At 38.1% G+C, this 13,751-nt stretch overlaps 1 protein-coding gene across 3 annotated transcripts in view; it reads left to right on the top strand.

Moving 5' to 3' along the window:
* Positions 1-13,751, top strand: part of Mapre2 (microtubule associated protein RP/EB family member 2) — a 159,560-nt gene that overhangs the window by 76,280 nt on the left and 69,529 nt on the right. For all 3 annotated transcript variants that reach the window (XM_015482443.2, XM_048806339.1, XM_015482442.2), the window contains one exon: positions 8,182-8,309. In XM_015482443.2, coding sequence (XP_015337929.1) covers positions 8,189-8,309 — 121 coding nt within the window. In that variant the 5' untranslated portion in view covers positions 8,182-8,188. The remainder of the gene's footprint in view (positions 1-8,181; positions 8,310-13,751) is intronic.

The following is a 13,751-nucleotide window of genomic DNA, read 5'->3' as shown; positions in this document are numbered from 1 at the left end:
TAGACTATTAAAATGGAGCTATTTAAAATGGGGTTAGATTTTCAAGTTTTGAAGGAAAATTTTGGAATCTCATTTTGTAGAAAGAAATCTGCATTTTAGTCATTGTTACTTTTTAAAAATTGTATTAGAATGCTTGGTAATGTGGCAAGAACTTAATTTGTTTTAAAAAATAATAGCTAAGGCATCGTGAAAGAGTGGTATTTTTCTGTTTGTCTCTGGTGGGTGGCAGTTATTGAAACTAGGACTTCTGATTGTCAGACTAAATGGAATTTTGTATCTACATTAAAAGCATTATCATTAAGCATGGATGATAACAAAGTGCACATTAACACTGTAATGATAGGCAGTCTAGAAAAAAACCTGTCATAGAGCAGGCTGCCCAGCCCTCTGATAAAACTGAGGTTTATCTAATTTTTCTCAAAGCAACTAAGCATGAAAGTTCCTTACATTGTTTTTGTTCACTAGTTTTGAATTGCAGATGCTTAATTGTGAGTGAAAAAGTGTATTTTAAAGTCCATGTTTTAATAAAATGTGTATTTTCTCATGGGCAGTGTCCCAGTGTTTCTCTATCGTTCTTCTATGAAGTCCTTACTGTGTTCTGACCTCTGATTCCCCAGGAGGCCCTGCCCAGAGGAGTTAGTGTGGCATTGTCTGTCTAATCCTATCACAGAGCCATGGAGCCCTGTAAAAATAGAATAGATGCAAGTCCGCCCACAGCCGACTTATGTGTATTATTACCTGGAGACAAGATGACCTCTCAAATTCCCATCGCAGCCCTTGAATCCTTGCATATATCAATTAGTCCACAAGTGAAATGGAAGCTTTAATACATGAATTTAAATGAGACTTCCCTAGTTTCTATAATCTCTCCAGGGAAATTTTATCTTGAGAAGGTTTGTCTTTCAATGTTACCCCTTGGACTCTTTATTCCATCCCTGTCTGTCCTCAAGCACTTTCTGTCTGCCCCCACATTTGGGTCACAAATGAGAAAATGATCAATTGAGAATGGTCTGGCAATATTCTTGGCGAAATGTTTAAATCCCACCCCTCTTGGTATCGAGTTTAGAGAATGAATTATGCACAGATGAAAAGCGGGGAAGTTTCTGGTTCAGGGGACACATTTATACTGTCACTCCCTATGGATGCCCAGTTCATTATTAGGGAGGCCTTGGGAGATTGAACATAAGCCTTTTGTTAGAAGGAGGCAGGAAGGAGGCAGGACCTGTGTTGTTCCAAGGCTTTTCAGAGGAAAATTCTCATATATGAGTTAGACTGAAGCTCTTCATTACCCCTCAGGTTGACAACATATATTCTGAAGCAGAACTGGTCTTTTTGAGAGCAACTCTTGGGGTTTCTTCCTTTGACTCAGTATTTAATTTGTGGATATAAGTGTACTTTTTTTCCTTCAAAATATTTAGTTTTTAAATTATTTTAGGAAGATGTCACTTGTAAGATAGGAAATACCCTCTTTTAAATGCTTATAATATTTGTGAATACTTAGAAGTGCTTACAGAATGGCTGTTTCTATTAGAATAATGTAAAAACAGTTCTTTCTCAGTGAAAAACCATGTAGACAAGTACACCTGAAATAATGCACCTCCCCTTACCTCGTTAGTAGGAACTGGTCAGTTTTGATGATCATAAAACTTTAAACAAAGAACACTCTGTGAGGTGTGGGAATTAATAGTGTGGCCTTGACCTGGAGGTATGAGTCCAGCGGTTGGTAAAGGAAGGGGATTGCAGGTGCGTCTTCTGTCTTGGCGTATGTGAACCCATGGCATGAACAACTGAGATGCTTCAGAAGGAATTCTTGACACCTGGTCAGCCTAATATGGCTTCCAGTGAATCCCTGCTATTTTTAAAAAGAACTTAAGAAACCATGTGGGTTGTAGATTCTTAGAAAACCCTCACAAAGTCCAAGCTCAAAGAAGTGTCTCCCAAGTGAAGGAAAAATAATATTCCTTTGTATTCCTTTTCCAGTGTGCACTTTGTTTCATTTATGTGAAATTGAGTGAAAAGTGTATTGCATGAATTTTTCTTCAGCTGTTGGTGGTGGGTTACCTCTCCCAGTGATGGGAGAACATGCTGAAAATAGAGATTGTTATGAGAGAAGAAAGACAGTGATAAATATGGGTTTTGTCAGTGCAAAATATGTGAATGGAATATCTTGGCATAGAGTGGGCTAAATTTTCAGAACACTTCATATTTAACATGAAGTTTTCAGTTGAATATGGACTCCTTAAGAGAGTGACGTAAAGAAGGTAACTTAAGTCCAAACTGCCTTAAAGGTTCAACCTCAGACTGGTTTAAGGTAAATCTAAGCCGAATGGGGCCTCTGTCCAGAGCAACAGACAGGAGATAACCACACATGGGCTGTTCTTCTACAGATGGTCATGTCTAAACTTGGCAAGCCTAGCAGACTCAGACTTCAGTTGTTAAAAAAAAAAGTCAAAATCAAAATAGGTTCCACATGCCTCATTCCCAAAATTAATTTCTCAAAGCCTTTTTCTTATATCCACATACCCAAAACAGGTCCAGAGATAGGATCCTGGAATACCTGGCCTATCATCTGCCCTTCTAGGGGGAAAAAAACCCAAACACTGTATTATCTTCCAAAAGGAGTGATTAGTGAAAGTTTGAAGGAAGAAAATGAGGAAAAGGGGCCTCCTCCACTTTTGGACAGTTGTGATCATCTGTTTGTCTAGGTTAGAGTGGAAAGACAATGAATTACATAAGAAATCATTTCAGTTAGCACACACAGTGCTGGCTATGACATTTTACGTATTTATCTAATTTTGAAGAGACATTCCTCTGGTGTAAGTCATGAACATTGCCAATTTTTTTCCTTAGACAAAATTGTAGAATATTTGGCAATTGGGGATAAGGCCCAGGACTGGTAAGGCAGTAGGAGTCATGTTTTGGTTTCCACAGTTTGGGGCTTGCCAAACCCTTATCCAGGCTAACTTTGCTCAGTAGCCTAACTCAAGTCGCATTGACTCACATAAAATTCCTTTTGTTTTAGTAAGCAGAAATGCAATGTCTAATTTGCTCAATAATTCCTACAAAGCATAAATTTGCTGTGCCTCTCCACCCCACCACCAACAGATGTCGCATACAGGATGAAACTGAGCAAAATCAGCACGTTGGTCCTCAGCCTCAGCCTGTCTGAAGCCTGTCGGTGGTCACTATTTACACAGGCCAGAATTGTGACTTTGCTTGCTGGAGTTATGAAGAGATTTCTGGTTTTATTTCTCTCCCCGGTTTGCAAAAAAAACATATTGCCACCTTCCTAGAAAGGTATTCCAATAGTCACAAAAACTGTGTGTAAATATATTGCAATTTTTAGTTTTATTTTCAAGTAGGAATAATGAATGCCCATCCATTTTATAATGCAGTTTAAATACAATATTAAAATATGGTGACTTAGGAACCATAATGCTAAGAGTTTGTCGCCCCATTTATTTACTTTGTGTCATTACTTTGTGTCATTACTCATCACATAATGATCTGGTTAAGATTCTGACCAAAAGCTACAGTGTGAGGACAGAGAAATATTTATGTACTGGAGGCCAGGTGGCAAGTCATTTAAAAGACATGCTGAACATTCAAACTTGAGAATAAGCCTTACATAGTGCAATGGCTCTTCATTCTGTAGCACTTGGTATCACCTTACTTTTCATAGCCATTCATTTTTCTTGCTTGAATCTTTGGAAATTAGTAAATTTAAAAATTAATATTTCAAATCATTATTCTGTTTACCTTCAGTAGGATGTCCAGGTGTTTGGAAGTTTTCTCGGGGACTAAGAATCCTGGACTAAAGTTGGGTCTTTTAATTAACTGATTATGTGACCTGTTAGGTCATACTCAGCATCCTTATTTGTAAGGGAAGAATATAATTCCTGTCCTGCTTTCCTCCCAGGATTCTTTCAAAGATCAAAATGGGAGCATGGGGGCTGAGCACACTGGTACATGCCTAGAATCCCAGCCACTACTCCTGAGACTGAGGCAGGAAAATCCCAAGTTCAAGGCCAGTCTGGGCAATTTAATTTAGCAGGAGGTTGTCTTAATAAAAAATAAAAGGGATGGGGATATAACTCAGTACTAGAGTGTTTGCTTGGTATATGTGAGAACCTAGGTTGGATTCCCAGTACTGCCAAAAAAAAAAAAAAAAAAATCAAGGAATTCTATATCTATACTGTGATGTGAAAATTCCTTGTGTTATCCACACAGTGTTTCTGCAAACTCGGCATGGAGAGGTGCTGTTATCTTTATTTTGCCAGACAGATTAAGACCTAAGAAATTATACTGAATTCTTAGGATTATAGAGTGTGTTCATGGAAGGCTAGTGCTGTATTTATTCTCCCTTGCCTGAGTTTAATATTTGGAAAAGTGTAAGTTAACTTCTTCGAGCTTTTTAGTCACCTGATAATTTAAATTTGAATATACTGAAAATTGTACCTGCATAAAAAGAGAGGGCTGAAGGAATTGCAAGGAGCAAGGACATGTGGCAGGCCAGGGACAGGATTCTCTTTACTCTCTGGCTGCCACCTGACTTGTTGGAGGTTCAGAAGGGCCCTTCCCCTTCTGTGGAGAAGGCTTCAGACCCAGAGGCCTCAAATCACTAGGCCTGGCATGTTTGGATGGGCTAGCAAAACAGCCCCAAAGTCAAATGAATGTAGAAGTATCATGTTGAAACTCCGAGAAGATGGATTATTAGAATATTCTAATCAGCATGGGTGGTGAATAGAAATTAACTATATTGATCCCATAACTATTAATTTGAAGAAGGTACAAAGTCTGTTTATTGTGTTGCCAGTGTTTTGATTTAGGAAATGTTAATACTTGTTAATACTCCTGGCTTTCATTGGCTTACCCTTCTCTTGTTCTACCTTTTAACCTGGTTTTTCCCACAAGTCCCTACACATAGCGGTCCCCAGTGTGGGTCTCCCAGGGACTGCATCTGTTGACTGGAGCAGGCAGTGGTGGAGGTTAGAGTGGCAGTTCTGGTGACTTACTGACCTGAGTTCTGAAGCACAAATCCAGAGCTGTTTTCCTTGTTTGCCAGCTTTTCTTAATGAGCTCCTTGAAGACATACAGTGCCCTTATCTGCCTTTATGAAAGGACAGTTGTCCTTAGGTGAATGTTATCAATAAGACCTGGAGGAACAGGTGATTCATTGACAGACTTCAGCCATTGACTTCTTTCTTCCTTGCTCTCTTGGAGTTTTAAACATTCCCATAACTCTTACACCTGTCCTTTTGTTGGATATTTTTCTACCCCTTTGTAGTCACAGAAGTTTTACTTGGATATAGATTATCTTTCTAAAATATATCTGAGTTTAGTTCTGCTTTTAAATCATTATGAGCAAACATTTTCTTCTTGAAACTTAGTAGGAAAAACTTCACATCAGCTCCAGTGAAGCTCAGGGGGCAGGTTGGCTGGCAGAACAGGTTTCACTCAAAACAAGCTTTGAGGAAGAGAGAAGATACTTTTCCCCCCCCTCAAATGTTCATCTTTAGGGACTGGAGTGCGAAGAAAGCTTTTATTAGGAGGTGGGCACAGTGGCACAGAAAAGCAGGAAATATGCATTGGTGAATGCAGTTTGGCTGTGTCAATCTGAAGCATGACCCATTCTCAGTTCCCTAGAGCCCTTCAGGGTCAGGGGGCCCTTGGCCTTCATTCTCAGTATGGGGAGGTTCAGAAGTTAAAGCAATTTGGAACTTTTAATTTCAAAGGGGATCTGTTTCAAGCTCAATTTGGTTTGGTGCCATCTAACGTAATTCTGGGCCTTGACATCTCACCCTCCATCAGAACATTGCCTGGAAGTGCAAAAGGTTCTCATTACTGCACAACGAAGAAGAGATTAGAAAAGTACATCAACTGCTAGCAGTTATGCTGTAGATGAAAACGACATCAAACAATTCAAAATATTTTATGTTTTGAATTATTTCTCCTAAGGTTTTACATAATTTATATAGATGATAAAAAATTGATTGGATTTTCAAAAGCAAATGGTTTTATTTAATAAATGATAGACTTAGGAAAATGGTAGACATTATTAACCAAAAATATTTTAAAACCTTTAATAATGGTATGGAAAAGCAGTATTTATGGAATCACATTATCTGTGATTCCAGTGCTATGAAATTTTTCAGGTTTTCAGGAAAAGAGAATTTATAGATAAGGATGCTCCTGAGGATGGGTAGATGGATGCTTATTTGTTTTCATATGTATTTATAATGAAATCTTCATTTAGCACTTTGAAGTAGAAGTCAGATTTCTATTGCTTTAATGAGAGTAAATAACTCCAAGCACAACTGTTTTATAAATATAATGATTTTTTTGTATGTAAAACTTAGTCTATAGATACTGATATCCTTTCTAGTCATGATTAAAAATATTACTTATGTCTCTAAATACTATTTGCCACTGCAAGGAAACAGAGCCCTTGGACAAATGACTGGTTCAAACTGAGGCAGGAAAGATACAAGTTCATTCTGCAAAATCTTGTCATACCAGAAAGCAAGAAAGTTATCAAAGACTCCTAGGATCTTGTCAAAAGAACTTAAAACCCAACCTGAATATGCTCTTGTAACCCTATATCAATAAAGATATAAATGGACTGAAACGTATCAAATAATTTTCAATCATAAGTTCTTAATTATACTTCAAAACATTAAAACCTCATTGGCCATGTTTGGAGAGTATTAGGGACTACCTCAGTGTTTTGAGAACTGGCAAATAAAGAGACAGGTGTCTACTCTTCTTTCCTATATAATCTGAACCTCAGGGTACTTAAGAGGGAAATTTCTCTTTATAGAATTATTCCAGCTAATAAATCAAGAATGAATGATATATTATCACTTTGAAGTTTCTAATGAACCATTGGATTGAGACAAATGCTAATGGCTTACAGTATAACAGAAAGTCAGATGTTGTGTGCCTTCTAATGGAAGTCCAGACTGTGCATGAAGCACTAGAGCTTGAGTCAGATCAAGTCTCTAGATTGTGTCAGCAGTTTATAGGAATGCAGAGGACAGAAGAACCTGTCAAGTAGCATGTTAAAGCACACTAGTGGTATGCAGTGAGTGAAGTCCCGATTTGGAAACTACCAAACAACCCAGTTTCTTCAACATAAAAAACGTTCCAAGGAAAGACTAGAAAGACTAAAGAAGAACCTATAGATAAAAGAAATTTTTAAAAAACATATCACAGAATAACAGAGTTGAACTTTGTTTGAATTCACATCCAAACAAACAGAAACAAAATTGTAATGCTTGTTTGATTGTATTAAATAATTATTTTAATTTTGGGTGTGATAATACTATAGAGGTTTGGTATTTTTAATGTCCTTGTCTTTTAGATTCACACACTGAAATATTTACAAGTGAAGTGATATGCTTGGCATTCATTCCAGAATAATTTGGCTTGAGCAGTCAGGGGTGAGATTGTCAGAGGGGAGTTAATGGGATCATAAATGAAACAAGATTGGTCAAGTATTGATGATTGTTGAAGCCAAGAAATAGATACAACTAGTTTGTTTTTCTATTTTTTCTTTTGTGCATATTTGGAATTTCCAAAATAAAAGTTAATGTATATGTGTCATATATATGTATATTTATGTACACACATGTATAATATATATGCACACACTTATATTCTACAAAATTAATGAAAACTGCAAAGTTGATTCAGGTTTAAATATTAAAAATACTTTGCCCATTCTAACAAATGTATAGTGGCAAACTCTGAGACACTTAACATTTGCAAGTACTTGTAGTGAAAATACTATGAAATATATTCAACTAAAAGATTACTTTGCTATACACTACTATAGACCTTATAACTTCTTAATGATTACACGTAGACTTAAGATCAAAAGTGAAACTTCAGATTGTGCTCTTAGTTAAGAATCTCAGATCCTAAAGACCTTTTATGTGTAGTTGGGGAAGATGTACAACAATATTGCATGAAAAAAATGTGAACTGTAATTCTAATATGGCAAATATGTAAACTGGAGAGAGAGAAAGCAAAGCTAAAGGGCTTAACCAAAGCAGGACTTTTACATTCCCTAAAGCTCCACTAGGGATCCTCTTCCTGAATAGCTAAGTGTCTTTTATGTTTCTCACTTAACTTTTTCCTTCTAGGTAAATAAACTTGTTTTTGTTTGTTTATTCCTAGTTGGGGAATGGCAGTCAATGTGTATTCTACCTCGATAACCCAAGAGACTATGAGCAGACATGATATCATTGCATGGGTTAATGACATAGTATCTTTAAACTACACAAAAGTGGAGCAGCTTTGTTCAGGTAAGAGAACATCTTTTAAGTATTTGCCTTAAATGTTTACTGTCTTATGGAATGTGATTTTATGAACCAAAAATGATACATTTGGGGTAGGAGAAATATCTATATCTACTAAAGGGAGGAAACTCAGGTATAGCTAAAGAACATATGGGAGAAAAATATTTATCAGCATCTAAAAGCATAGAACTACCCTGCTGAGTATCATGAGTAGTCTCTAGCTTGGTCTCTATAACAGCTTGCATTTCTGTGACCTACGTGCCTGACAAGAACAACTTAGAGCAAGGAACGTTCTTTGGAGATCACTATTTCAGAGGTATCTGTGTATAGTGGGCCAAGTCTATTGCTCTGGGCCCAAGGGAAGTGGAAGGGCATGGTGGAGGAAGGCTGCTCACTGTTCATCAGCCTGGTAGCTGAGGGAGAGAAGGGGAAAGGGGCCACAGGGAAGAACAAGCCTTCCAAGGGTGCCCCTTCGTGTACTTCCTTCAGCCATGCCCTACCCACCTACAGTTACCACCCTGTCCCTTTAACCAGGATGGACTGATTAGGTTACAACTTTCACAGTCCAGTCATTTTACCTCCTAGCATTCTGCATTAACACAGAAGCTTTTGGGGGACATCTTGTATCCAAACCATAATAGTCTAATAGCCTCTTCTTCATCTTCTTCCTGCTACCACATTTACTGCTCCAAACAGAGTGAGTTTTGCAACAGCCTTCCTTAAAAATCTTCAGGGCTCCACACTGCCCTTCCCACAGGGTAAAATTCAGACTTCACATCACTGATAAAATCCTTTCCCTTCTGGCTGTGACGTACCCATCTTCTTAATTTCATCTATCACATCTTCCCCGCAAAACACTGTTTCACAAAACACTGTTTCCTAAAGACTCCTTTCCTTTGCTATTCAGGACTTTTTTCCATACTCCCTTTGTTAAGAAGGTCTTTCTCCTTCTTTTTGTTTGTGATAAAATCTTGTTCACACTTTAAAGTCCAGCTCACCTGCCACCCACTCTGAGAAGCAATGCCAGGCTCCACTGTGTTCCTGAAGCATTGTGCCCACCCCTCCAGAATAACACTTGCTGTGTTATAACATCTAACTCCTGCTCAGTCAAGGGAGTTCTTGAGGACAGGCCTGTCTTTTTGTCCAATGCCTGTGACATCCCTTATGCCTGATACCAAGTCAGTCTACAAGGAATTAACTGAGTTAAACTTATATGAAAAAAAATTTTTTTAAAGATATAGTTTCAATAAGTGGAATCCTGTTGTAAATTAAAGTGAAATGTGTGAAATTCCATGAGACAGATTAGATAACCAAGGAGTCATCAGTTTTAGCTGATGCACTGGTATTGGACATTCTCCTCTTTCCCAGTGGATCATGTTTTAAAAAAAGATTTCATGCAGTGTAATCAGAATTTGGAAAGCCCTCAGTAGTCACTTTCAGATGATATCTGAGTCCACCACCCACCAGTTTTTGTACTTTCTCTTCTCCAAGTCTGGATTTGATCAGAATACTCTAGAGGACTAACTTTCAGGACTCTTGACATCTCTTCCTCTTGATCATTATCCCAACCAGCAGGCAGTGAAGTTGGCTAGATCCTAGGGATTGCCTCACCCACCTATCTGCCTGCACCTCAAATATGAAGCCCTGTGACTTAGGTTAGGAGTAGGGACAACTAATCAGTTCTCTGCCATTCAAAACAAGCTAGAGAAAAAGCAGACTTAGGATGATATACTAAGTAATTAGAGAAGAAGAGGGTAAAGAGGGAATCCATAATGGCAGGAGGGTTCCTGCCTCAGGTCCAGCTGCTGCAGTGGGTAATAGCCCATGCCACTTTTATATTGCAATTATTTGTGAAGGTGTTCCTTTCTCTGCAGTGCCTGACATGTAGCATTCCCTCAGCAGTGCTCAAGCTAGAGTGAATGAAAAGCAGTTTGCAACACTAGGAAGCAAAGACAAAAAATGTGTATCCTACCCACAAAGTGGGTGTGTATACATGTGGATAAGGAGAATAGGTTTGGCTAAAGAGACATGAGAAGGAAGGGGCAATAAGGAAACGAGTTAGAAAATTTCTACTCATGGGCCTTAAATGTTAAAGGAACCCATAGGAGCTTCTGATAAAGAGTTCATTAGTAGCAAATGAAATGAGAACAAATAAGGTGTTTTTTTTTTCAGATACTGTAGTAAATGATTGTGACCAATATACATAATCTTTGCAGATCTTTAAAACTTCCCAGATGGCAAACTTAAAAGAATTTCAAAAAGCATGGATGCAAGATTCTTACACAGTTATCTTAGAGCGTTGGCAGACGTTTGTCACCCATTTGCAGCTGCATTGCTGCTGTCCAGTGTGGCTTGATGAAAACCTGAGGGCGCCATTTTGATCACTGTTGAACAGTTCGAATTTCCTTTGAGATGACCCGCCAGCTACCTAAAGTTACAAGGCTAATGGTTCAGAGAAACAAATTTAAAGCTTCTTTTCTGCTCTGGAACATGTTTCTCACCATAAGAAATGTAAACAGATGAACAGGCATGTTCATCTCCAGAGCAGAGAGACAGGTCTTTATTTCAGGCAGTGGTTTTCTCAAAATATAAACTGTGGACCCAATGCACATATGGTCTTCTGGGGAGCTGCTGAAAATGTGGATTTTTGGGACTCTTGACCTTCTAAGTCAGTACCTCTTTCTTAGGCATGAAGCCTAGAAACTTGAATTTTCAAGAGCAACCCAAGGATTTTTGTCTGCAGCCAAGAGCTTGCAATACATTTTTGAGAAACCCCAAACTAAAAGTGAAGTTAAATTATCTAAAAGTTACCTGGCACAGTTCCCTTATTTATTATTTAATCTGTGACTTTTGTCTTCAGCAATGGCATTTAACAGGAGGAAGCTATTGTTCTTTTATTTATTTATGAATTTACTATTTATGTCCTTCGTTGTTCTGGAAGACATTCAAGGCAGTGCTGTAAGACTAAGAACAAATCCATATATTGTTGACCTAAGTGATGTATTCTCATCTTACTTATGAATAGTCAATTTTGGGGGGGGGGGGATAATATTTTTTTCTTCAGTTTATTTTAATTCCTTTTAACTTACTATATAGGATTTTATTTTAATAGTATGCTCTGGAAACACATTCACAAAATTCCTTCACATATGTAAACTGATTTTTTTTTCCTTGTTCAACATCATTTCATACCCTTTCCTAAAGATTTATGCTCCAATGATAGCTGATCCCTTTCGGTTGCTGTTGCATTGTACTATTCCCACCTCCCCACTTATTTTTTTTTCCATTTCTAGTTAAGAGATTTTTCCTCCAGCTCAATATTAAATTATCATCAGCTTTTCTTCTGTTCATAAAGAGCTGGAAAATACTGGCTTACATTGAGTTGTATTGTTTTCAGAATTTTCTGTCTTTATATAATTATCATTTGTTTCCACATAAGCATTTTTTAAAAACTCTTTAAAGGAAAGATGGTGTAACAAGGTAGAACACTTGGAAACATATTATCATAAGTTACAAAACAAGGAAAAGATATAACCTTATGAACATTTTCTTTGAACGTTAAATCTTGGTTATATTACATGCATATTTGGTCTGCATTTATTTCCCACGAAAAGAATCCATTAAATTTTGAGTAAAAGCATGGACTGTATAAATGGAGTTTAGAATATCAGTGGATATATACATATCAGTTATATACAAATCATTGTGGATTCCCATCATGGAATGGAGGATAGAACCACATTATTTGCATTCAATTGCTTAATAAAATTTATAGGGCTTGGGGGGGATGGGGACACAGATTTTTTTTTTTAAGTCCCAGCTCAAACCAGTTTAAGAGATGTTTTAGGACATAGTAAAGAGGGTGAATGCACAGTATGGTGCTAAAAGTCCTAAAAACAGCTTTAGCAACTTGAAACTCTGATTGTAGATGATAGAAAAGATAGTGGGCAGTATGGAGCAGAAGATGCAAAAGAAATGGAGACAGGAGCCTGATGGGATGGAAGGAAGGCGTCTTTCCCTTTCCTCACCCCTGCCCTCAAATACCAAGCCACCTTTGAAACTTCTTACTGACACCCATTTTTCTGTGTCTGTATCCTCTCCCCTAGGCTGGCTTTAAGTAGGGGGATCAGGATTTGATTGGGTTTCAATTTGTGCTTCTCCAAATTGGTTCAAGCTTTGTCTTAGACCAAGTTTCTGGTATTTTCTTCTCCAGGAAAGCTTCTGAATCTAGCTGATGATAGAGTGACATTTATGGTTCTAGGTATGTGTGATGGCACTGTGTAAGCGGCTAGGAGGTTCGCACAGGTATGGCCATCAGGCATGCCATGACCTTGGGAACATAGTCCTCTGGGTTTTGTCCTGTTAGCAGTCATTGCTGAGCCCAGCAGAGTATTCTTTTGTGTCCATTTTTGGCTATAGATGTGTGCCTGTTAAATAGGTTGATCCCAGCCTAGCATGGTGTCCCCTGTGCCTCCTCTGTTCTGTCCGCAGAGACCTCTGTCAGGAGAACAGGTTAGTGATGAAATCAGCTCAGAGGCTAAATTTAGTAGAGCTGCTCCTGCTGGGTCTCTCATATTGAAACCAACTAAGGAATTCGGTCCATGTCTGTAAGCCTAAGAGTTTACTCAGCTTTATAAAACCATAGATGGTGATTTTTCTATAAGAAAGTTAAGCCTTCTCAAATTGTGTTACTGTTGTTAGAGAGGTAATGGCACTAGGGAGTTATTCAGACTTAGAGATACTATGTAGAAGGGTTTTGTTTTTGCTGACAACTTTTCTCCCTGATTTTATTTGAATTAAGCTAATTTTGAAATCAGTTTCCTTAGTCTCAGCAGACCAAGTAATTGGAAAAGAAGAGAGCCAAAAGTGAGTCTGGTGGTGGCAGGAGGGTCTGGTGGTAATCCAGAGGGTCATGCGCTACAGTGGGCAGCATATTCAGGTGTCCACAGGTGCACTGGCTGAAGGCAGGTAATTTTTTGAGCAGAATATAGGTGACTAAGGGTAATTTTCCTTATGAATTTATATATTTACATGTATATTGACACTTGGATACTGAAGATAAACATGAATTGGAGTTTTTATTGGGATTTTCTATTTACTACCTTTTGTAATGCTATACACCATACTAGGGGAAAGTGTGTATGCATTCACCTTCACTTACCAGACTGTCCCCACACATTGTGTCTTCCACACATGGATGATCCAACTTTGCAAACAGTCACACACGCCTTCACTCATTATTGTGTTCAGCTCTAATAACAAACATGTTTCAAGCCCTTCCTACGGGTAGGCCTTGGGGACCAGGTGATAAGTAAGATGTGGCCATTGTCCTGGAAGCCTTCATAGAACTCAAAGGAGGAAATAAGTGAAGGGAAGTGGGGACAGGGGTCAGTGAAAAAGGACTTTCATTCAGATTCTTGGGAGTGGCTAGGTACTCCTGGATGACAG

Source organism: Marmota marmota, unplaced genomic scaffold (genome assembly GCF_001458135.2).
Source record: "Marmota marmota marmota unplaced genomic scaffold, marMar, whole genome shotgun sequence".
Taxonomy (NCBI): domain Eukaryota; kingdom Metazoa; phylum Chordata; class Mammalia; order Rodentia; family Sciuridae; genus Marmota; species Marmota marmota.
The sequence above is the reverse complement of the archived record's forward strand: the minus strand, read 5'-3'. Positions and strand labels throughout refer to the sequence as shown.